General features: G+C 37.5%; 1 protein-coding gene across 1 annotated transcript in view; it reads left to right on the top strand.

Moving 5' to 3' along the window:
* The window catches only part of LPIN1 (lipin 1), a gene marked incomplete in the record, with an annotated part of 101,782 nt that extends 76,679 nt beyond the window's left edge, over positions 1-25,103 (top strand). The window contains 9 exon segments of the mRNA XM_072407520.1: positions 3,301-3,393; positions 6,761-6,840; positions 7,984-8,125; positions 12,184-12,332; positions 14,627-14,713; positions 15,455-15,607; positions 16,054-16,168; positions 17,804-17,907; positions 21,724-25,103. Coding sequence (XP_072263621.1) covers positions 3,301-3,393; positions 6,761-6,840; positions 7,984-8,125; positions 12,184-12,332; positions 14,627-14,713; positions 15,455-15,607; positions 16,054-16,168; positions 17,804-17,907; positions 21,724-21,883 — 1,083 coding nt within the window.
* Between the last annotated feature and the right edge of the window lie 1,685 nt (positions 25,104-26,788).

Genomic DNA, 26,788 nt, shown 5'->3' with positions numbered 1-26,788 from the left:
CTCTGGCCTGTTTATATTGTCACACAAACAATGACAATATCTTTTGGAAAATGTCTTAATCTGCCAAGTATGACCATCACCAGGATGGCTAAATATCCTTTACCATATGTTCTACTATAGCCATATAGGCAAAGATACTTACTAAGGATGCTGCTCAGAAGCCAGAAGACTTGTGATTTAAATGGCAGCATACATTCCAGATCCATCAAAACTAGAGATGTCTGAAGTCTTGCATTTGATTTTAATTAGAAAGCAGCCACATGCTTCATATAAAAGTCTGTTCCCTGCCAATATGCTACAGAGAAAAAACATTTCTATCATTCTGCAGAGGTCTGAGACAACCAAGTTAGAGCCCTCTGATGAACAGAGAGTTTTTATTGGCATAACATTTTATTTCACATTGGAATAGTTCATTTTTGAGTTCAACCAATAAATGGCACATCCTTTCATTTTTTTGATGCTGAGGCAGTAATGTATTATGAGTTATCTTCTTCTGTTCTAGGGGGAGGCAATACTAGTGCTTTAACTAGGACTTGCATGGGCCACCTAGCCTATTATGATTGTTTTTTAGCCACTCTTTGTTCTGCACCATATTGTTTTTACAATGCATGGTCCTTTGCTTCTTATGGGAACCTGAATCACTGATTTGTTTGGTATAAATATTAACCAAACAAACAGCTATGTAAGTCAATCTATTGTGTGTGGTAAAGCTATTATATTATATTTTTAATATTATTTTTTTATATTATATTTTTAATAATAAAAGCTCTGGTCACTTAACAAGGGTTTAGACTAAGGGTGCAAAAACAAAGTTGTATCCATTTTCCATAAAGATCTATGATGTATGGCTGTTGGGAGCCACCAAATCTCTCCACTGAAAGAATTCCATGCGTACATGTCAATAATCTCTATTAGTTCTCATGGAAAGCCTGTTACCAGGGCATAACTAAGAAACTTTTTGTTGAAGAGACCATGCAATTCCCAGCAGCTTCATAGCATAGATTAATGTGGAAATAAAACGGAAAAGTATGTTTTAGTTTTGTGTGGGCACAAGTTAATTGAGTCACTTGCTGACATTTTTATTTTTTAAAGATTTACATGCAGTAGTTGCATCCTGCTGCCTACAATGATGATCTAATCTGGTGCCTTCTGTACCCGGCCTCTTTATTTTAGTGTTTTAGGAAGAAAGTACTGGGGAGTGTTGACACCATGTTTGGGTTTTTAATATCTTGACTTTTGGGTTGAGCTCAAAATTCTGGTAGAAATCTCTCACAACTGGATTACCCGCAACAGCAAGTGACCCAGCTTACCATCAACCAACCAAACTAAAATTTTTGTGTTTACCAACAAATTAGTGGACATTAATGTTGAAAATAATGAATGAATTTATATCATAACTCAAAAATCCTTTGATTATGACCCTGTCCATTTTTATTTTGTCCTTTGTCTAGCTGCTGCTTGCCAACATTCCCCGAAGCTAAAACATAAAGACCAAACCTTAGTTTGCCGAAATTCCAAATTATAGAGGTGTAGCCAAAATTAATTTTTTCCCTCTTAAACACCTTTCCTGGGGACATCTCCCCACATGCTAAAAATATGGAGGGATTCCGAGGACTGTTGGCAGGTGCACCTTCCTAGTTACACATCTAGTAATGTATATCCCCATTAACTAAATGCATTTAAATGGGCTGGTGAATCCAAAGTACAATTTACTTTTACCATATGTATGCAAACACTTTAGAAACTCCTCAGTCCAAATAAAATATTGAAAAGAGTCATTTCCAGTATGTACCCGACTTCTCATTAAAATGCCGCCACAGAACAGGCACAAAATTGAAGTTTTAGGGATTTAGCTATCTGGACATCCGGCATCTAATTCAATACATACGCTTGGTATGAGTGTATAGTGCCTTTACCTACAATTTATATGTGCATACTTGTAAATGAAAGATGGAAACCTTTCAAAAAAAAAAAAATAAATAAAGTATTTTGGATTTTGCATTCACTAGACTATATATAAAATGAAGGACAGCTACACACAAGTTATCATCTACATGTATTCCTGCGGAAGATTCTGCAATAGCTTAGTTGAGGCAAAAGTGGTATTGGTCACCTCCTGGTGATTTCTCAATGAAATATGTATAGTAAATAGTTTGACCTAGGAGACATGGTTTTCAGCAGAACATCTCTGCAGCAAGAAGACCTTTCCTCTATCTAGACCTTTAAAGCAAAACTCCAGGATAAAACCATCCAATAATGCAGTTATGGCTTTAATACATATCATTAAATAATTAAATTTTGAAGAAGCGCCTTAATTTTTCTTTAATATCAGCTTCCTGTACAGAATCACCTGGGTGGTACTAGAGCAGGGTTTCCCTAGGTGTTATAAAGGTTCTGCTGCGGTCATGTGTATGAGGGGCAACTTATGAATTAGGGAACTTGGGAAAGGGGATCTAGCTGTACTTCTTGATCATGGACTGGGGTAGGACCAAGTGGATTGTATTGCTTAACTGTAGTGTAGCTTGCAGGGAGGTCAATCTGGGTAAACTTGTTGAACAGAATTAGAAATGCATATATGGAACTAGTTTGCCTGTCTGGATTTCTATCTGCATCCCTGGAGTTCAGCCTTAAGAGTCTAGCACCGTTTTTTTCAACCAGGGTTCCTCCAGAGGTTGCCAGGGGTTTGTTGAGCCATAAGCAATGTGTACCTCTAAGGTCAATTTAACTGACTCCCAACGATCATTTGGCTTTCTGTAAGGATAAGGATTTTTCGCACTGGCTAGCAATGTAAGAGACATTTTTCCCATTGACTACCACAGTATTATGCTGTGGATATAGTTAAAATGTCAGGGGTTCCCTAAGACCTGAAAGTTATTTCAAGGGGTTCCATCATGGTAAAAAGATTGAAATACTGCACCATTCCACCTACAATGCAATAATCCTCTTGGGTGAAGTTGTCCTTCACAAATATTTCACCTCCGCCTAGTGCTTATTTCCATGTGTAACTCCAAATACTAACAAACTTCTGTGTTTTCTTTTTCTTGCTTTTTTTTGAAGTACTCTTGCTTTGATTACATCTGTGCTCTGGTAGATTCCATTAGATTTTGTTTTTCTAGTCTCTGTGGCCAACACACAGTATGTATGTTTCTCATACCTGTGCTTGCTTGCCATTGGTTCATTGCTTTATACATGTTTATTTTTGGTTGGCTTATTATTTCATTCATTTAGATGTTTCTGTTTTGCTTTTTTCTTTTTTTTTTTTCCTTTCCTTTTACTGTGGTCACCGTGCATTTATCACAGGTTACAGTGGACACATTGATGAGAGACAAGATGCCCAAAAAAGGTGGCAGGTGGTGGTTCTCCTGGCGTGGACGGAACAACAGCATTAAAGTAGTAAGTGTGAGAAGCGGGACAATGCTTTTTTATGTGTTGTTGCTTAAAAATTATTTATATAATGTAAGCAAGTAAGCTGTTTGGGCCTTAGGAGGTGTCTTTAATTAGAGGAACGTCTAAATATGTCATTGTTGAACTGGCTGTCATGCTGATTTTGGTATTTTGAGTAACTGACCCAAAACTACTAAGCAGATAAGGATTTCCAATTCTTTTACCTTCTGATCTGCATGAAACCAGAAAGCACTACAAAAGTCTATGAGAGTAATAAAGAAAATAGGAAGTTATTTTGCACATTTGGCAGTAAGAATGCTTTAACATTAACAACACAGAGCATAAGAACAATATAAGACTTAATTCTAGGTTCAGTTATTCATAACTCATATGTAAAAGTGCAGGTATCCCTTCTGTATGTTTACTTCATAAAAAAAAAAAAAAAACTTTTCATTTATTCTTTTTTTTTTTGGTTTGTTGCTTTGGATTCAGAACCAATGTTGGCTGATTCACCAAGCAGCATCAGTTTCACATTTGTTTCTTAATCTCTAGGCTTGTTACAAATAGGGAACATGGTGGATCAGCATAACAGCCAGTCAGAAGGAGGTTTGCAATGGCTGACTAAATACTTCTATCATAATAAAATTACTTTAACCAATTGAAGAAGGTCCAATGTTTTTTTATGTAGTGTAATTACGATTATCTCCAAGGTGTGTGTGTTGTTAAGGTGTGCACTTCCAGATGTGATATTTGCCATTTGTATCTCTGGACGATTGGGGTCCATAGTAATTACCGGTAGCTATTCTTGTGATCCCACCTTGTCCTTGTATCTTACACTTTTTTCTTGTCTAATCATTCACACTTTGCAACAATTATGTAGGATTGAACTGGGAATTGTTTGGTATTAGCCCAATGTTCTGAACAGAGGAAAAAGCTAAAATCCAAAGAAACAGTTGTCAAACATTCACCATTTTAAAACCTGACAAGTGCTCAATCTGTCAAACATGAAAAGCCTTCTATATGAAAGTTCTGTGTCTCAGTGCAGTGCACTGTAGGCTCAGACAGATAAATGAATGGTTCTACAATACTTCATTGATGTTGGTGTTGCTGTACAAATGACCTCTTTGTTGTCATTTGAACAGGTGTCCCCATTGAGTAATTTTTTTCCCTTTATTACTGTTTAAGTGACAAATGTTTGATTTCTCAAAACTTCCTGCCTGAGTGATGTCACAGCAAGCAAGGAGGAACAAGGAGTGATAATTGATTTTAGATACTTATTGCTAAAGCTAAGTAACGCTACTTCAACATCACAGAAAAAAGTGTTGTTGAATGGAACTAGCTACTACTAGCTATACCATGATCTGGATATATAAAAACCTACCCGGGTATTGGTGGAGTCTATTGGCTCGAACACATTAGATTGCAATTAGGCTCTTATTAATAATCAGACAATAGACAATACAATAGCAAAATTTGAAAACCATCATCTTATATCTGTGGGTCAATTTATAGTTTAATCTTTGATATTCTTTGAGAAAAAGCCTAGTGTAACTGTAACTTTTGGATTAAAAAAAACACATCTTTAATTACAGTTTTAAAGTCCTCACTGCACTATCATTTGTGAGCTAACAAATCTTCCAGGGGGTCCTGTTTTATGTGCTTGTAATAGACTGATGATTCATCTGGAAAACAAATAAGCAGCTTATGTGCCATGTTGATTGACAAACTTTGCACCTTATCTGCTATGTAGAACTCTTGGAAGCTTTCTGAAAAATGTTTTTTATCTATAGGAAAGAAGAGTTTGCACAATATTCCGAAAAAAAAGCAAATAGGAATAACAAATTAAGTTAGCTAAAACTAATGAAATATATGGACTAGACCTAAAGAATGGCGATTGACAGGAGTACATTGGCATTTCATAATAAAATAATAATAGCTTACTTTGGTCATCAGGCTTCCTTCTATCTATTCCTTTTTATACAATGTTGTACATGGAACTGATCAGAGGTATTTAGTTATTTCAATTAGTCCTGCCAGCAGACACCTCTCCTCCTGCCTTGCCATGACATGGCTCATCATCTAGTGCTTCCTGGCATATACCATCCAGTAGCTATGGTGGTCAAACTATAAAAAAGACTGGCTGCAACACATTTCAGCCTTCTCATATTTGTTGATGGACACCAGCTCATATATACATACCATGTTTCCCTAATTCTTGCTCCAAAAATGCACTAGGGCTTATTTTCAGGAGATGTCTTAATTTTTCATGAACAACAATCGACATTTATTCTTGAACAAAAAATTACCATTTATTCAAATATAGTCATGTTCTCATCTTCTGAAACATCATCATAACTCTCCAAACCCTGAATACCATCTTGAATTACTTGTGACTCCATTTCTTTTAGAACTGTTGGCCCTAATTTCTCATGTCTATCAGTGGCGCTTTCCTTAAATGAGCACCTCTTGTCCATGTATTTTTATATATCGTAGCTTATTTTCAGAGTAGGGCTTATATTTCGAGCATCCTCAAAAATACAGAAAAATCATGTTAGGGCTTATTTTCGTGGTAGGTCCTGATTTTGAAGAAACGGTATATATACATTTTTGGGAGTTGCTTTAAGCCCAACTGTAGACAACAGTAGTAAAATAGGGTTCAGATTTCTCCAGACTGCTGCCCATGTTCCCCCCATAGAAAGAAAGGAGAGATCTTGTCAACAGGGGCATATGCAGCACTAAAATGATATCTTGAAGAAATGAGTAAGGGTTGGAAGGACTATCAGCTTCCTCTTGTTGTTTGTATCCCAGTCTGGTCTGGTTCTCTGGTCTTTCATGCTAAAATCCAATTTTTCCAGAAGGAACACAATTTTTCCCAAAATCTAAAACAGTCAAAACCTGACAGAGGTTCCACTCTTCTTTGTTTTATCAGAAATAAACAATATCAATTGAAGCAAACCAGTCCCTGTTTGGTCATCATATGGATAACCTACCACTTTTTAGCATTTAGATTATGTGGAACACTGAAGCTCAATGAAGTCAGATCTTCATTCAGTACTAAATCCAAACTCCAGCTCCTTAATGACATAGTTTCAGTTAACTGGCCTCATCTTCCAGGGAATGTGAAAATCTGTGTTTGTAATTTCTCATTCCAGTTCTGTACCGAAATGAATTCCTGTGTTAAATCCACATCTACCACAGCCTTCCTTTTCATTTCCGTTGTAAATACATTGTGCCTAAGTCTGTTTTAAAGATTGGTCCTGTCTAGAAAAAAGTTTGACATCTGGAATACAGATAATGTCCTCAATGTTCTGAACTACAGTAATGCTCGCACTTCCTCAGCCATATATAATACTGGCCTACAACTTTTTGTTATTAGGAGTCTAAAGCAGAGCAAGGCTTGAGCGGAAAAGGACTTTACCCTGGCGATCAGGCTGCTGGCACCAGCATGGAAAAGAGGTCAGTAATAAATAGCTATTGCGTTCACTGTACAAACTCGCATAATAAATATAACAAGTCTGAGCCTGTTTAAGGCTTTGTTAATGTGACTGTCTGCCCCCCTATATATATTTAGATATATTTAAGGTTTATATATATATATATATATATATATATATATATATATATGAACCTTAAAGTAATCCATTACTGACCTCTGCAGCTGCAGTCACTGTGGTGCAATCCATCCAATTTACAACCTGCTTCTACAGAGGGCAGTTCTGAGCTTGTTTCTAAACCTCATTTGTTTCTACAATCTTCAGGCTCACTACTATACCATAGAGAAAAAGAGGTCCCTTTGAAGCTATTCATTTGTTCTTTGCGTGTGTTCTTTCTAATAGCTTTTTTATGGGTGCCCCTTTTTAATAGTAGAGAGACAATAGTTTACAGTAGGTCTGTTTGGGAATTTCATTTATGTATCGCAGGCAGGTTGGGGATAAGAGGTTACAGATTACTATATTGGCAGTGGTTTGTCCAGTGCACTGGAGTTTGAACAGTAGTCCTGAGCAGGTTGGCCATGGTTCATTTATGCCTTTTATGGCATAATATGAAAATGGTTTTTAACTTGTGTGCATTTTTAAAGGAAGTCCATTTACATTTAGAACCCCAGTCCCTGTTGCTGACTGTAAAGGAAATCCATTTCATGCCCCAGACTAGCCAGGTTATTCCATAGCAGGAAGGCATGCACATATTTAACGAAGAACGAACGAACCCTTTAACCCCACAGGGGCCCTCTTCAATCCATACTGGACACTGCATTAAACTCTGTCTGAAACATTAACATTAATATATGTAACATGATGAGAGCAGAGACATTGCTATTTTTACTCCGGTGATTCCAAACCTCATCCTGCCACGTCTTTATTGGACAAGTGCTGGGTATTATTGGAAATTATATTCTCAGTGGAAGACATGAATGAAGCACTGAGCACAAATATCTCATTGATGGTTTAACATGCAGGTTTTCCATGTCCTCCCTGGAGAATGGCGTTTCAAAAGACAATCAATTAATGCACTCAGCCATTCATAGCAAATGTATCTATTGAGCCGACAGCCAAATGCATTATTCCGGTTCATCACGTAATCTTCCTGTGTTTGTTCCAGAATGAAGGATGAGTCTTCGTCCAGCGACGACGATCACAGGGCAACCAAGCAGAACATGGGCTCTCTGCAGTCCAACCAAAGTCACCTTTCATCATCGGGCATTGCATATAAGAAGACACTGCGGCTGACCTCTGACCAGCTTGTGAGTTCCACATTCATATGTCTCTGTACAGCAGAACATTAGCATGGAAATGGAAATAGATAGTAATGCTTTAAGCCCTCTGATGAAGCCCAAACATCTCAGATCCGAGTGTACTTGTATTCGTTGCACAGGAATCATATTATGTCCGTTGTGCTAAATATGTGATGAATCCACATCTATATATTATTTAAGGCATTAAACATAATTTCAGCTATTTATCATAAAAAATGACCACTAATAAGCAATTGGGGACATTTTGCACTTAAAAAGACTGAATCAGACTAAAACATTAGAACTGAAATGCTGGCGTCTTGTAGTGCCCCACATGTACCAAATATACTCCAATATAAACCGATCAGAATATAAATCAGTTTATTTACTTTTGCTTGAGAATACAGGTAAACTTCAATGCATACAAAATGTGGCTGTAACTCTCAAAACAGTAATATTAAAATGAATGTGAATAAATATTTCCATTGTGGTATATTAAAAGGTAATCATTAAAAATACTAGGGCTCAGTCTGTAGGTTCACCCTCCTTTTTACAGGTTAAAGTTTTTTGTACTTTTGAGATGGGTTTGACAGGTCCTTAGCTCTCAAGTGATCCTTTGTGCAAGGTTGTTGGCCACCAATTGATGGTGCAGTGTCCTCATGTAAAGTGTGTAACAAACTCATGCCACCAGTGCCATCAACTGATGTGACTCACTTTTAAACTGAGATTATTTTTATAACTAGCATTTTCAGAATATACTTGAGTATGTACTGCATTGGTCTTCAGACTGATCCTTGTGTGCTTGTTGATCACACTTTGTACTCCAGTGGTCCAGACCTTCTCCAACCAGCTGTTGCTTGTGGATTTTCTTTTTTTGGGGCTCAAAAGCATTCAAGCAAATGACAGCTAAGCTAAGCGGTCCCTTTTCTACAAAATACCATATTGCATGCATTGGTACTGATCTGTGATTGGGGCATCTGACAACACCCCCCCCCCCCTTGTCTCTTTCTTACACACAGTTTAGGAGCTTTCTCAAGACCAGTTACAGCGGTAACGCGGTAACGGTATAGCTTTACTGCTTACCCTGTAAGTTACCCCAAATTAAAAAAAATAGTTTTTTTTATTATTTTATTGTTTTTTCTCTTGGGTATCATTTATTAGTAGAATTCAGTTACCAAAATCTATATATTTTTGTGGGGCCTACCCACCGTTCTCATGTATAACTGAGACCAGCAGTTGCTTTTTGAAAGTTTGCACGCTGCCAGCTGCAGCCCAAATTGAGTATTACAGGAAAACCATGCAATATTTGCGGTCATCAACATTGTGATCATCAACATTGCCATGGGGTCCTACTATTGTATTGTAAAAGGGGAGTTTGCTACATGTTTATAATTAATTCCTGGTAAGCTCTGCCCCCCTTTCCTAACCAAATTATACCAGGTTGTTTTTACTAACCACTGCGGCATAGAACTACAATATAAATACAAAGCAAATGGAGTGTTTATTTCTGACACAGTATGTGCAGAGCAAGACAGGAATCACACTTTGACAGGAGTGTTCAGAATCTAAATATAATTGGTTTGATGTCAGATGGGAGAGCATTAGGGATATCCATTAGCCGTATTGCCATTGTGTAATTGGTACGTCTGAAAAGTAGGCTGCTGGGCCAGTAATGAGCCAGAATCAGATGAAATGTATCTGTGCGCAGGAGAGATTTAGAAAAAATGTTTGAAGTGAAATATGAAGAAAAGAAACTAATGGCTTACAGTGGGAGTAGATGGCAAGACGGAATTATTAAACATTTCTGAAAAACCAGACACCAACCTCTGTGCATTTGCAAGTAAAACACCCAATAAATGCTCCATGATGCCTATTAAGTTGGTGTTGTATTTGGATTTGCATGATGAATAAGGCTGTCCATTAACTCATAGGAGACATCACTTGCTTTCTTAGCTGACATTATGATATAGGCATTCACTTAGATGAGTAGGAGAAAATGTAAGGCATAGCAACCACATGGGCTAATACTGAATTAAAGCCAAACATATGATTGATAGCTATGAGCAATACCTTTTTGTTCCACACTTTGTAATACATGTGAGTCCTGGATTGGCTGGTTTATAAGGTATAAGTATAAGGAAAATTGCTTTCATTAAACATATTTCATTAGTGGCTGTGCATAAAACCAACCTTTTGTTTTGCTATACAAAGAAGTTAGTTCCTATGATGACATCAAATTAATGTAGTTGGAAAATTTTTTTTTTGTGATCCTTTCAACTGAGACTCATAAGAAAGAGTTCTGTACCATGCTGTTCAGTTTTGTGGAGAGGTAAAGGGGAAGGACAAGTAGGAGGCACCCCTCTGCATCCTCCCCCCTAGGAAATTACAGGAATCGGCTTCGGTTGGTCATTTGGTAATCTGCCATGTTGTATCACTAAACAATGCCAATGAACTGCTGTACACAAGCTAGATTTTCACACAAGACAATCAAGATATTATTAGGGACATAATTTGTGTACCGTGTGTACATAACTTTACAGTATGTGTATAAGTCTGCATACCTCCCTACTCAGTGTACAATTATGCTGAAAGAGACAGGGAAATATGGTTGGAACAGGAACAGTTGATCGATCACGCTACCCGCATGTAACTCGGAATGGGATTGTACATAAAATTTAAGAAACACCTGGTCCTCACCAGGAGTGATGGGACGGTAATCCTAGTGACTGCCAGGCTCTTTGCTGCAAGGTGCTACCAGATCGGAGCCCCTAGCGTCATACCACCAGAGGGCGCATCACTGGAGGTAGGCATCTGTGTGGAGATGGCCAGAGACTCTACAGGTGAATGTTCAAGGCTGGTGGCAGGAAGTGGTTGTTGGTAATGAGGAAGGAGGTCAGGGCAGATAAGGAGGCATTGATAATCAGGCAGGAGGTTCAGGCAGACAAGGCATCTCAGTAACCAGGCAGGAGGTCCGGGTAGGTGGCAGGGCAAGACAGCGAAAATTACTAGGCAGCAAGGTCCAGTGCTGATCTTGTGCTCTGTTGGTGAATCCGTCTTAGGTTCAAAATGTTCAAATGTCATGTGTAAGCTAAGAATCCCTCTCTCTCTGGCTCTATCATGGGTAGTACAAAGGTCTTCCAATAATGGAATCCCTAAGTAGGCTTTTACGTTACTCAAATTTTGTGAAGCTATAGGATATTGTGTATAACAGCTTTATCAGCATTAGAAGTCAAATTTATTTATGATTTGTAGGTTTCGGGGACCAATTTATTGGAAGCTCTTAATTGGTGTCCAATGGAAAGAATGCTCACCTACAGTTGGGGCTGAGATTCAAATTTTATAGGGCAAATAAAAATCATTCCTGCAGCTGGCTTTACCAAATGGTTTTAGGGTAAGGACTATGCAGGCATCATTAAATTGGAAGGTCAGTCAATCACAATTTATGAAACTCTTGGAACCTGTGGAGAAACTCTGGGGAAAACCTAGAGGAGAATGTCTGGTGTAGAGATAATATAATCAGATTGAAACCTATATTGTCAGGGTATACTAATGAACCTTCAGCATGAAATCACCTACAGATCTGCTGCTCTCTGAGTGTTTTTTTTTTTGCTCCCAGATATACTCTAGAAAATCAAACTAGCTGTCTAGCATGGACAATCATGCCAAAGTCAAAATCACATTATTTCACCGCTCTGGTGTTTTATGTGAATATTAATTGAAGCTCCTGACCTAAATCCGCATGATTTTATGCTATTTTCTGTTCCCACTTGATCAGCTGGTAAGATAATTGCATGAAGAAGAAGATGTACCAGTGTTTCCAATACATTACATTATAAAAAATATTATAGTTTTTCGTTAAGCAGATTTCAAATTAACTCTGTAAAAAGACATTCAGTACTGGTTGTACCATTCATTATGTGTTCATTTTATTTGTCTCGGGCATGCTGCCTTTTGCAGGAGAAACTTTCTGAATAATTTCTTCTCACTGTTTGCCAAGATAATAAATACCTCCAGCTGAATAGGTCGCAGAATGGATTTCTAACAATAATTATTTTCTGTTTTTACAGAAAAGTCTGAAGCTGAAAAATGGTCCCAATGATGTTGTGTTCAGTGTTACGACTCAGTACCAGGGAACGTGTCGCTGTGAGGGCACTATTTACCTGTGGAACTGGGATGATAAAATCATCATTTCCGATATTGATGGAACAATTACGAGGTGAGCTCTTTGTTGAGTGGCACAATAGTTACTGGTAAAAGCAGTGAGCAGGGTTTGCTGCTTCCATTTTCCTTCCTTTAATTGCCTCTGTAGAAAGTTGCACTGAGTTCTATTTAAGCCTAGATTGTCAGAAAGCTTATTTTTACAATAAATGATATAACACTGGCAGAATGTGATTGTTCATTGACCCGTGCTCTTTTTTTTCTCTTCTTCTCTCACTTTCCCATCCCTTTCCCTGTCAATGTCCTCTCTGTCTCTCATCTTTGTAACTTTTCACTCTTATTTCTTATTCTACTTTTACTTTACCATTTCCCTTATTCTTTCTTCTCTAAGCCTGTCGGTAGTCCATTTTTCTTTTCTTACACTCATCCCATTAGTAGCCATTTACTTCTTCCTTCCTTTAGCCCATTGGTATCAATTTGCTTTTAGCCTAATGGTAGCCATCTTTCAACTTTCTCCCCCCAAACCTTTGGTATCCATTTTTCCCCTTCTTGCTCCAAGCCTGTAAGTGTATGTTCTTGAGTAGTCGCAGGCTAAGCCCAAGTATTTGTCTTTGGTATCTATCTTTCTTTCCCTAAGCCTGTTGGTATCAATTTTTCCTCTTCCTACCCTATGCCTGTTCATAGCCATCTTTTCTATTTCTGCTGTAGACCTGTTGGTAGCCATACTTCATTATCCTGCTTCAAGCCTATTAGGATTAATGTTTCCTTCTATGTCTCTATCATCTTTATTATTCCTGCCCTAGGCTTGCTGGTATCCAACTTTATTCTACCTTTCTTATTCACGTTAAGTTTAACTTTTTTCTAATTTTTAACCTTAGGCCCATTGATATCCATCTTTCCTCATACTGTCTAAGCCTATCAGCATTGATCTTTCCTCTACTCCTCTGTAGGCCTATTGGTATCTGCCTTTTGTGTTCCTGCCCTAAGCTGTTAGTATCCATCTTTCCCCTTCCTGTACTAAGCTTTTTGGCATCTATCTATTCTGTTTGCCCTAAGTCTGTTGGAATCCATGTTTCCTTTTCCTACCCTAAGCCAGTTGGTATCCATCTTTCCCCTTTCTTACCATACACGTTATTGCTTTTTTTTTGTCTTCCTGCCCTAAACCTGTTGGAATTTGTGTCTTCTTGCCTGCCTTTATCTCCCATAGTCTTGTTAGAGTGAATAAAATAATCATTTCTGAACAGGTATGAATCAGTCAGTAAACCACATTTCCAGGAGGGGTATTATATGTGCTTCTTCTTATTGCACACAGAAAGTAATACATGTGGTTTAACGTGAATCCCATGTTACAATTTTATTGACCTTCTTTCATGTTGAGATATCTATCTTTATATCATTATTCTCCTGAATGATTACTCTCCTTTGACAAACCTTAGCAGAACATGGTCTGCCATTGACACATAGATATTAGATCATGACTGATCAAACTGCAAACAGCCAGATTGGGAGTCTGTAGTCAGTCCATGGGCAGCTTTACTTCCTCTTGCATTTCATTTATTACCTTGTTTCCTAATCCTTGTTCACCTTACCCTTATATGTATGTGTGCAATTGATAATGGGTCCTATTTCTGTTTAACACATAGGTTTTAATGCTGAGAACTAGGGAAGAGCGAACGAGAATATTAGGTTCGGTCTCGCAGCAAATTGGGCCTTTCTCGCTTACTGAAAATGTAAGCGAGAATGGCCTTTTGATTCGCTGAGAGGTCGAGCTCTCGCCAAACAGGAGGATGCAGCCCTGGACATCTGCGATCCCCGGGCACTAGAGGTTAATTAACCTCTAGTGCCTTGGGGATTACACTCTTCTCAATGAATGCAGCCACAACTGCAATCATTGAGAAGATGCCCAGCACAGGAGAACCCCCTGACAAGAACCTTCTTACAAATGTATCATTTGTATCTGTAACAAATGTATAATTTGTACTAGAGGTTAATTAACCTCTAGTGTCGGGGATCTTCTTAATGAATGCGGCTGTGGCTGCATTAATTGAGAACAGTGTGCGTTCCCCAGGGCTCTAGAGGTTAATTAACCTCTAGTGCCCTGGGGATCACAAACAGCAGGATTCCCAGGGAATCCTCCTGTTAAAATTTTCTCGATCTTCCAATGCTTTGACGAAATTGGTTCGCCGAAGTTTTGCGGAACCGTCGGAAGTTTGGGCACATTTTCGCAAGAATGCCAGAGGCATTTTCGCTCATCCCTACTGAGAGCTCATGACAAAGTGTGAATAATACCAAATTAATTTCTTGTTAACATATTAACTTTGTATTTTGTGATTTGTCTTCTCTGTGTTTCAGGTCAGATACATTAGGTCATATTTTGCCAACGTTAGGAAAAGACTGGACTCACCAGGGAATTGCTAAGCTGTATCATAAAGTTAGCCAGTAAGTACTCTGCTGTTTATTCTCTGTCTTTATGCAAATTGCTAGTTCATAAAAAAATATGTCTTCAGAAACACTCTGTGTTGTTGACAACTTTGGAGACAAGATTGCATTGTCAGTGAGTTAACTGTCACCTCCACTGCCTGCTTGGGAATAAGGGGTAGCGTGTTATCTAAAGTTTATCACTGTGACTTTACATTTCTAGAGCCCTGGGTTCAATTCCAGCCAAGCACTCTTCCTGTCTTTAATGTTCCCCCTGTGTTTGTGTGGAATGCTTCTTGTGGCTCACAGAACTACTTACTGTTAATAATTTTATAAAACCTCTGAATTTACTAATGGGTTTTATGTTTACAGGCATTCTAATCATTCTAGTCGCTGTGTTTTCTATTTAAATTTAGTTAGCTAGGATCAAATAAAGTATATTTGAAAAGCAAAAAAAGCTGCATCTAGAGTTAAAATGCGCCTTGATAGGAAATGCTGCATCTAATGTTTTCTGCAAAGCAAGCCAAATGCAACCTCTGAGCTGCCATTTGTACTGCGCAGTTAAAATCAATGGGATTTTGCTGTCCTGCATTTGAGTTGCATTCCAAATGCACATCAAATGCAGAAAAACAACACCCATGGACACGACTTCTACTACTTCTATAGCCATACCGTACCATTGTATGGGTAGTATATGAGACAAATCTAATGAATTTAAAACTTTTGCATATTTTGTTAAAATGTTTTTATTTTATTTACTAGAAATGGCTATAAAATCCTCTACTGTTCAGCACGGGCTATAGGAATGGCTGACATGACTCGAGGCTATCTGCACTGGGTGAATGAGCGTGGTACCGTGTTACCTCAAGGACCTGTACTCCTCAGTCCTAGCAGTCTGTTCTCTGCATTGCACAGGTAAGCAAATTCTTTTTACCTTATGTCCACCTAAAATTTGGAGTCCTTTGCTTTGTTAAATTCTCATCCACCACACATTCTTCAAAATTTGGCTGCTAAAAATTGGAGAGAAGAAAAAGAGCTAGGCTGAGTCAGTAAGTACGCTCATTTCCTGCTCAATTAAATTTACAGACCAAAGTTCTGACGCTGAAGAAGAGTTGACATAATTTTAAGGCTGAACTTCCGTCATGCTAGGCAGATTTATGTAAATGGTTTTACCTGCTGGTCTTGTTGGAATTTTACAGATCTCACATAGAAAGTTACATGGAAAGATTATAAGACTCCTTCAAGGTCAATAAAAGTAGAGTTTTGATTTAACCAATTTGTCTTCTCTTCCTGTTTTTTACACTTATGATACTGAGGTTTGTTTGGCTGCTGATCACAATTGCTGTGTAACTTTATTGCAGAGAAGTCATAGAAAAGAAGCCAGAAAAATTCAAAATAGAGTGTCTGACGGACATTAAAAACCTCTTCTACCCCAATACTGAGCCCTTCTATGCTGCTTTTGGGAACCGACATACTGTAAGTACTTTTCTTACTGATTTGATACAAGTCACAATATTATATATATATATATATATATATATATATATATATATATAAAATGTATGCTTGTTTATTTAAACAAATAATAAAGAATCATTATTCACAAAAACATATTTTGATAAGTATGTACACTTAGCATCTGCAAGTATAATATTCAGGGTAATCAATTGAGTAAATATATCTTTACTGCTGGAACACAAAGTTATCATTATAGTGTTTCTTTCCCCATGCAGCAATCTCTATAAGGGTTCCCCTCCCTAAGAATGTAAGGTGTAGTCCACTTTTGATCAAAAAATAAAAGTTGCTTTTCATAATGTCTTTAATGACTAACTGTGGATAGAAAGCCTGCAGTCTGATCCCTTCAGGGGTTTCTTGCATCTGGTCCCGCGTCGTCCCGGCATCTATCCCAGAGCCAGCGCTCCAGACTCCGCCTTCTTCGTCTCTTCTTCAGGGTGAAGATGAGGTGAAGGGGATGTGTGAGACAACTTTTTTCCCCACAAAAAGGCTCCCTCTGCACAGAAGGAGCACCCAAGAGCCTCCCGGAATGCCTGACGTAGGTATCCTGGGAGTCTTTGTGCTCCCATTCATTCTCGATCCCCTAGGAGATCGAGAATTAGAAAGCGGTGCTGCACCTTAAAAAAACAAAAAAAAACAGCATTTTTACCTTACATAAAGGTTGTCTACTGGAAAGTGAAATTTCTGAGTTTTAATAGAGCCAGCTGCAGGACTCAAATCATGATTTAGATGGCTTTAAATGTTGCCTAGTCATCACTGTAGGTGGGGGATTAAGTTCCACTGGCTCCCAAAAGTTGGTTTTATTAGGGGTTCCTTGACACCTAAAATCATTTCAAGGGTTCCACAGCAGTAAAAAGGTTGAGAAAGGCTAACCTAGAATAATACACCACTCTACACTACAGCATGCCTCTAATTGCTCTATCAATGGAAACCTATAGAACATGTTAGAACATGGCTGGACACACATAGTTATAGAGCTCCATACTTGTAGTAGGACTGCTTAGATTTGCAGTAAATCATTAATCCTTCCATCGTTGCTATATAACTTAAATGCTAAAAATATAAAATATAGGAAAGTCTATTATATTGTAGAATTCTTTTGATAGGAAGCAAAGCAATCTCCTGGAGCTTGTTCCATGTAAAGAACCCAAGCAGTATTTCTTAGTGAAGGCATGAGTCGATGAGCTCATTAATATTTTATATTTCTGTACCAAGCAGAAAGTGTTGTGACATTCCCGCAGCGTATCGCTCCCTGTGGTAACAAGATCCTAGCTCTGGCAGGATTAGACTCGCCCCATGGGATAGAGATTAAACTGTTTGTATTAATCCAATAAGACTCGTCTGTGAATTTACAACATTGTCCACGTAAAATCAAAGCACTTGGACACACTTAAAGAATATTTATTGAATAATACATGGATCCGATTTTATGGGGCTTTTCCACATTCCCTATATTTTATCGGGTTCTATGGAGGACTCCACTTTATGACATCATAAATCAATTGGCATGCTGTAAACTCTGTACAGCTGACGCGGTTATTGCCGCATTAAACTGTCAGTTTCATAAACTAATATGTGGTTGTATGATTTATGCAGGATGTTTATTCGTATAAGCAAGTGGGAGTTTCTTTAAACAGAATATTTACGGTGAATCCCAAAGGAGAGCTCATCCAAGAGCATGCGAAGACCAACATCTCCTCGTGAGTATCTCTTTTATCATAGGGCTGCAAGGATCAAAAATCACATCTTCAAATCACAGCAGGCATTAATGTTAAACAAATGGAACACAGGCATGGTTGTGTAAAAAGTATTATAGTGATGTGCAATATGAATTCTGATTGGATGCTGTGGGTTACTGCACTTTTGCATTTATGTAGAATGAATCTGAGCTATGTTGAATATTGCAGCACTGTGAGGCAGATGGCACATTTTGGAACTTGAACTTGAGGCAGAACTTGAAATACCCTTTTAGGAGATCCTATTACTTTGCATACATGTGTAAGTGTAAAGTGACAGATTATCTGACCCATTTCTGAGTGCCTTCACAACACCTCCCCACCATTCTTGCACCTTCTGTAGAATGCCCTGTACTTCTGAGTATGGGGGATCATGTGATCTACTTCCATGATGCAGCACTCAGAGCTTGCAGCCAGTCAACATGACAGATCACATGATATTGGAGTGATAACCTTGTACACCTGTAGACATTTAGTTTTTGCAGGGTAAAAAAGGAAAGGTGACATTGCTTTATCAATCATACATATGAGCCATATAAAGCAAATTTCCAAGTTCCAAATACTACATAAATCCTGATGGTAGTTTTATAACATTGAATAAGATGCTAGCAGGCTTTTATCAAGTTTCAAGTAGTGCTGAAGCCTTCTAGCAGCTTGTTTAAATGAGTCAGTTCTTCTTATATTATGATCTGTGTTCAAGCTTCCCAGGCTGGAAGTAAAAATTGCCTAAAAGGCTTTAGAAAGCTGCTTGACGCTGGCTAAAAGTATTTCAAATGCTTTGTAGAAGCTTTCTGTAGGCACTGTTCTGTCCAAGCTTGTAGGAGCCCTTGTGTACAAGCCAAGAGGCAGAGGTAAACCATGACACTGCATTGAGGTGCAGAAACAATTTTCCCTCCAGTACCAGGACACTCATAGGACAGTCTGCATCCAAATATATCTGACTTGGTACATTTTATGTGAGCCCATGCCAAATATCAATACACGTCATTTATATGTGGTAATAGGGATCTGGAGCTACCTCTTCAACAAGGCTTTTCTTTGGGAGCTTTACATTTCCATTTTCTTATGATAAGGAATTGGTGATTATTAAGTGATTTATCCATCTTTTACACATTGCATTACAATCAGGTTCAAGTTCAGAGTTTCTTAGCCTTGTCTTTATTTCCCCCAGCAAAGCACATAAATCAGTGACATTCTGACATAGAATTCCTGCTCTTCAGGATTTATTAATGCACCTGCTGGACTGGTAAAAATATGTGACCACAGATGGGAGAATCACTGATCCATTTCACAGATTTGAGTTAGTCAGAGGTGAATAGAAAGTATGAAGGTCCTGGGTCATTTTAGAAATAATTACGTAGGAGATCATATGCCTTTTGGGGATTTTACAAGCATGTGGTAGGTTATCGGGTGACCAAGGTTAGTGTTTAATTTAATTACAAGGCAGCCCTGTGCTAGTGGCACATCGGCTGTAGGTGTTGGAGGTGGGAAGTGTGTTTTATAGTTATGAATAGAGAGCCCAGTGCCATTGTAGGGAAAGGTCAATGGTTACTTTTACAAATAGCATGCATTTTCCAAAAGTAGTCCAATCTTTTTTGATTGGGGTCCATACAAAAATACCCCTTGTCCTTACACTGATGTTGGCCATGGGTGCAGTTGCATATGAGACACCCATGACAGTTTGCGGGAGTGCAAATACAAGGAGTGCATCATAGTAGACAACAGCTATACTGAAAAAATATTACTTATTTACATAGAAATAAATGGAATGCTGACCAGATGGCTCGGCAAACCTGGCAGAAGTTTTCGCAATTTACGAAACCATGCAAAATACTTTACATTTTCCCTTAAACATAGAAAGATCATTATTAGCTGTTGCTGGCAAATTGTTTAAAAGCAGGATTTGTGCCCCATAGTTAGAATAGATTTCAATCACCAGCAGGAAGAGAACATTAGATAGCTAATAATGATATATTTCTATCTCTTGCTTTGGAAGCAGAGGATAAATGTGCGGATACCTGTGTTAAAGAATGAGTCAGGGTAGATAAATAAGAAGGTCAATACCATAAAATGGGGTCACTAATAAGTATATGTTACTAATATTTAGTACAAAGAATTTTTACTGTTCCCATAATGTCAGATTTAGCTCATTTTCCTAGAACAATATACTGAAGCATCCTATAATTAACAGAAGCAGGGAACATTATTATTAGCAGGATTGTATACAGCTTAATAACATGGGGAGAGATAATTACTGAGGAAAGATACATTATGAAGTGTGAAACTAATTAATCACACATGTGCTAAGGAAATTTCTGCTATTTTTACATCCAACTGATGAATGAAACCTAGCTCAGTATTTTGACAGGTGATTAAATGAAGTTCCTCAAAACACATTTTGATCTTCACAAAGGAAGAGGAAAAAGTTTAAGTTGGATTCTATTAAACATATTGTCTTCCTTTTTGTCTCTGTGACCCTTTACACTGACACAATGGGGTTGATTTGCTAAAGGATTATCAGCTATTCACAAAGCAAAGTTAATCACCTTGCGAGGGATGTATCAGTAGATGAGAAGAAACTTTGCTTTCTTCGGTTAGCCAATCACCAGATCATTCACTAAGCTTAATGATGATAATACCTGTACGTTGAACATTAACTTGGTTAGTGAATAGGCAGAATTGCCTAAATCAGCCCCAAGAGGTGAGGTTAAATCTACCCATAGGGATACAGACTGCTAGAAAAGCTGGACAGAGGTTCTACCTTTTCTCTACTCAATCCAAAGCTAATATGTTGACCAATGTTCTACTATAAAGATATATTTCCATTAGTTTTGCAATTAAACAAATGCAAAGGGAAAGAATTACCTGCAAAGTGGCTCCAACCACTTGGAAAATCCAACCAGTTTCTCTGCATTTTGCCTGTGTGGTCACATAATCCCGTGGAGGTTGCAAGATGTTTGAGGCCTAAAGACACTTGTTATTAAATATTACTTTATATATCAAATTTAAAGTGTGATCATTTAATTGTGTAAATAAGAATACTTCTTTGAAAAATGCAGCCAAAGAAGTACCACTTTCTGAAATGCAACATTTATTTTCTTGAAGTCCAAGTGGAATCCAATGTTCTCTATCTGCACAGTAGAGTAGCCTCCAGAATCTTAGCACCTGACACCTATGGGTGTATCGAATGTTCCTGGTTCCCAATTGATCACTGTGGCTTCCACTAGAACGAACTGTATGAACATGCTGGTGGTATAGGGCTGGTGAGGGGGCAAGGGGGAACCAGGCATGGTGATGCAGGGATCAGATAACCTCGAAAGTGGATGATAAGGACTAGGTGTTGTTCTACTTTTGCAATAGATCAATGATCAGATGCAATGGAGACACTAGCATTAAAACTATTTTTCATATTGTATGGATTGTATTGAATGTGGTTCTAATCACAGTGATTCTTTAATGCTTACTTAAAGAGAAATAGTGATTCTGGGTACGCGAAGGTTCTATAAACCAAGGGAATTGGGTGATCTGAAGAGCTACCAACGCTTCAGCAAATTAGCGTATTTTACTTATTTTACTCCACTTGAATAAATATGGAATTGGTTTGCTGTCTTTGACGTAACCACCATAATGCTTTCTATTCTGACCATGCCTATCTTTATTTTCCATGCTGCTTTGCATTGTGCCTATATATAACTCCTGCAATTTTCTTGTCAATGGGAGAACAGATTTGAGTTAGTAAAATGCTCTGTGGAATTCATATTCCTATTTCCATTTTTTCAGATATGTACGTCTGTGCGAGGTGGTGGATCATGTCTTCCCGCTGTTGAAGAGAAGCCATTCCTCAGATTTCCCTTGCTCCGACACCTTCAGTCAATTCACATACTGGCGAGAACCAGTACTACCCTTCGAAAACCAAGATATCCATCCTCCAGCCTCATAAAGACAATGCTCTCCTTTGTTTCCACTTGAACTGCAACATTTTGTCAAATCTTTCAGCTGCACTACTTTGCAAGGCTGAAACCATTTTTGACTTGAAATAACTCAGCTGAGATGTCTTCTATTTTCCTGAAGGTTTATAGAGAATTTAGCTCTTCAGAGAAAAGTATTGATTGACATGAGTAATTTGCGCTTTCGACGTACATGGCTGGAAGGCTGTATATTTGTACTGTAATACAACACTGTGCTCCCCCCCATCCCACCCTGCACAGGAGGCTTCTGGGAGCATGGTTTCCATCTGAGAATAGAATCAAGGCTGTGAAATTGTGCAGTGTGAAGAAAGATGCAATTAAGTCCATCCAGCCATGGTTTTCCAGAGTTATAGGTGAAATTCTTTAGGTAGGGCTTATTTATTATTTACAGGTTCCATCAGACTAACTTCCTAGTGCAGTAATGCTGATAGGTTTAAAAGTGCTTCTTAAAGGGCTCACAGATTTCTTTTTTCTAAGTTAACTAAGTACTTAGGTATATTTTGCACTGCTAAACAATATTTGAATAGTATATGCTCACCGTATTTCCCGGTAGCCACAAATATGGTGCTAAAGCAAAGAAGATGTTGTGTGGTCTTAGGTTATCGGCGCTTGTGTATAGATACTCTACTTATGTATATAACGTTTTATGCTGAGATGAGTTCAACTCTAGGAATGGAGCTTTTATTGGGATTTTAGTCAAAACTGTTTTTATTTTTTTTTTTAATTTTGGATAAAGTTGAGAAGGTTTTTGTCCTTTTGGTTGCTGTTTTTGTCCCCATTGGGAAAATTTCCTGTGTTCCTTTGCCCATGATTATTAGGACAGGGTGCAGGGGCAATATCTCCAATAGGGACAAAAAACTAAGCAACAGTGTCACAACAATTCTAATGCCTTCTGGTTTCCATGTAAAACAAAATAACAGCTCTTTTTGGTTCATTTCTAAGTGGCGTAAAGATTAGTTACATGAGCCTTATAGAAATAATGTCGACCTAACAAACAAATGTTCTGATGTGTGGTCGACCAAATTTAGGCCTTACTTGCAGTTCTGCAGGAGGTTCATTTTAAGAAAAGTAAAAAGAAAAACACAAATCCCTTTATGACAAGCTGCTCATTGATGATAGTGAGTTTTATTAATATTTCACCCAAGGCACTAATATTTTGTATACATGTTATAAGTACTTGGAATGATACCCAGTGATAGCAAAGCAGCAATGGATGCGGAGTCAAATAGTCAACCTTGGAAGCACTGACTGATACTGTACTGTATAAAGAGATCCTGCCAGTTGTCATCCATATGCATTTTATATAGATTGGTCCATTAAAATGTACATGGACACAAGCTAAAAGTAAAAAGAATGATTGCTAAACTGAATCAGGAGCCCTGATTTGTTAATCGGAGACAATATTTTTAGTAAGCACCTTAGTCCTAAATGCGACATGGCCATGGAAGGAGCAACAATTTGACTTCAGGTTATAGAAGGGAAGTCCTGACAGCCAATTATCCTATCAGAGTGCCATTTGTGTACCAAGAAACACATCTCTCATGCCATGCTGCCCACTGCACGTTGACTTATTGGAAGGATATGTGTTACCATATGGTTGTCAATATGACTTTGAGTGCTCTCCTTCCCTGCTGTATTTCTTCTGTACCACATGCATTTCTTCTTGATCTTGTGGTATATGGAGAGAAAATTCATTGAATTCCATTTATGATATGTTGTATTGTGCCACAGGCTTAGGAAGTGCTTCTTATACATAAATGGGGTTGGTAGTGGCAACATATCCAGGAAGAAGTGGTCATCATGCTCCCCAAATGTCTGTTACTATACTTACTATACATTATCTCTTTTGGCACATAAGTATTATATTAGCTAATAATTTTCATGACCTGTGCCTAGATGGGAATTGACCCATTTTTTTCGCTCCATCTTTCGTGCTACAACTCTTTAGCAACCCCTATAAAGCAGCTGTAAAAATTCTAAGTAAAAACTCACTTTACCTGTTGTCAGATGTCAATATCTGGACTATAAAATCTGCATAGATACAATGACATGATTCCTTCTTTTAAAGATCGCTTTATATATTCTGTTTTCTGCCATCTGACAACACAGCCATTCACCTGCAGACCTGATTTAGAATAGAAGAACTTGCTAGGGAAGAGTGCAGATTTTATCATCTACAATGCAAAGCTAACTGTTAAATCTGGTTATTATAGAAAATGTAGATACATTTCTTCTTTTATAAAATAGTATATATCAGATCTAGTTTAAGTAAAACAAACAAAAAAAAAAATAGTTTGACATTTAGCCGCAAACACAAATGCTATATAGAAGAGAGAAGGCTGACAACCTTTTTTAATTTCCATATAACAATATAAAAACACTTCTGTCCTGGTCCCTCGGTCCATTCTGTCTGAATTTCATCACATTTAAGGGAAACCAAAACAGGGCATGCAATGGTCAATTAGTTTATTTGCTGACTGTCCTGTCTGTTCCCAGGCTTCACTAGCTAGTAATTTTAAATATACTTTTTCAGATCAGTAACTCACTAAACAGTTCAACATCAGCATGGGCAACTGGAAACTAACATACATATATATATATATATATATATATATATATATATATATATATATATATATAAATAAAAGGGTTGCAGCAATACTGTTATCATAACTGATTCCCTTTACTGACCCTTTCTTAATTTGTAACACATTATTATTTTTTTGTAACACATATAAACTTTTTTTTCATTGCTTTAATTTTGCTGTGCAAAATGTATCCCCTTTACTGTGAGACTGCAGTTCACATGCACACTACCTACATACGCCAGATTCCAGATGACAATAATGGAATGTTGTGTGGAGTTTATATTCTTTCCGTGAAAGAAAAAAAAACATGGGCTGCTTACTTAGTAATGCTGGTTTCTGTTAAATATGTTTTATTCAACAATAAAATCATATACTGTATATTATTTTTTAGCTGTGTAATTGCTGCGAGAATGTATTGAAGGTGCAAACATCATTATAAGGTCTTTATTTTTTTTCTTTGCATTGTATCTGAACTTAATTGGCGATGACTGATGTAACTGTGATGGTGATGACAATAATGTTACAGGAACATTTTGTGGCACTTGTGTGTTTAATATTTAGTGTATATACAATGTATGAATACACCATAAAGAAATGATTTCAAGTTTGTGTGTTATGAATATTCTTCAGCGGACCAAGCATCATGTTGGGCAAATACATTTTAAGTAAAATGTTAGTAGAACTGGTAAAAGTATTTATATCTTCTAAAAGAGTACACCAATTTCCCCCATATATTCTTTTATCTTCACAGAGTGATGATACTTGAACCATCGAGAGAACACATCTACTTCCAGATCTAAGATTACACAGTCATGTATATCCCAGTAGGTTTGCAGTTGCCTTTAAGCAAACTTATAATAGAAGTATGGGGTCTGCCATTGTTAGGCTCCTTCTAAAAGTTTTAGTTGCTTGGTTGTTTTTAATAAGGTTAAGTTACAGATCTAGAAAAAACGTTATGTAATTGAGTGTCATTTGGTCTTGCTGGTAATAACCACCAACTACCCATTTCATAATAGGGAAGGATATTTGTAAATGAAGTGTACCACACCCCTGCTTAGCAGCCTTTATATTCTAGTCCATGGTCCAGGCAGGGTTTGGTAGAATACGATACGATACATAAATCATAAGGAACACAATTTTTAATAGGAAAAGGACAACTCGTTTCATGGCATACTTTCCTCCTCTTCATGTGTGTTGCTGATCCTTATCTACATAAAAAAATAACACAATAAATGGGACCTAAATCTGCTTTCCTTTCTTTCATGGCAGGTAAGAAAATCACCATTTTAAAGTTCCATAGAATATGTATTTTATTTAGAATAAAGTATTATATAATTAAATAAAGCATTACCTTTGGAACTTCCCTATTCTTGGAGTGCAATGCCACTGGATTTTGTTGCGACAGAAGGTGTGGAGATCCAGCCCCCCACCCCTCCTACTTGTCACCAAATTGTGCGATAATATTTACTTTCTAATGGTGAAGAAAGCATGAGAACAAAGAAACCATTGGCAGCGGAATCACTGATTTCAGAATTGATGTATGGTAATGATTCTCTGGGACTTTCTTAACCTTTTTGCTCATTCCTCAAGGAACCCCCTAGCAACCTCTGGAGGAACCCTAGTTGAGAAGCACTGCTCTAGGCTATTGATAAACTGATTTCATTTAAACCATGATTCTTAACCAAGACTTAAATTATAGTAGTAATCATATTATGTGAAAAGAACTTTTATTTAAAATATAGGTAAAAAATAGGATGTTGGAAATAGAAAAAAATCCAAGGAAATTTTTTAGTAAAGCAATGCGTTAGATTACATTCTCTGATAATAAAGATCTGACAAAGACTACCCTACAGATGGCTACACATCCCCTGGGACAACTTTCATCTTATTCGCCATCTTTTAATGATACTGGCAGATTCAGCAATTGAAATCTTATATGGATTCAGGGGATATTTATAAATATGTTACTAAGTCCTTTTGTGGCAATCTCTAAAGGCAACACAGACTTTCCTTGTAGTGTGGAGTGGTAATGGAAGTCTCTGGGTTATTTACTTTTCAAAGTGCAAATCTAAGCTTTTCTCACTGCTATTTTAGTACAAAACTCAGACTTAGATTAACTCAAAGGACAGTCCCTGGTTGATGCTGTGTCCTTTGAAATGTCCTAGTAATACTGTCAAATTGGTTCATAACTTTTTTCATTCTCTGCATTATACATTTAATTCTCAAAGAGTGAAGAATACTTTTTTGGTTTTACACCAATATTTAAAGTTGAACTAAACCCAAAATTTA

Source organism: Pyxicephalus adspersus, chromosome 4, assembly GCF_032062135.1.
Source record: "Pyxicephalus adspersus chromosome 4, UCB_Pads_2.0, whole genome shotgun sequence".
NCBI classification, from domain to species: domain Eukaryota; kingdom Metazoa; phylum Chordata; class Amphibia; order Anura; family Pyxicephalidae; genus Pyxicephalus; species Pyxicephalus adspersus.
Note: the sequence above shows the minus strand (reverse complement) of the source record. Positions and strands in the feature narration are given on the sequence as shown.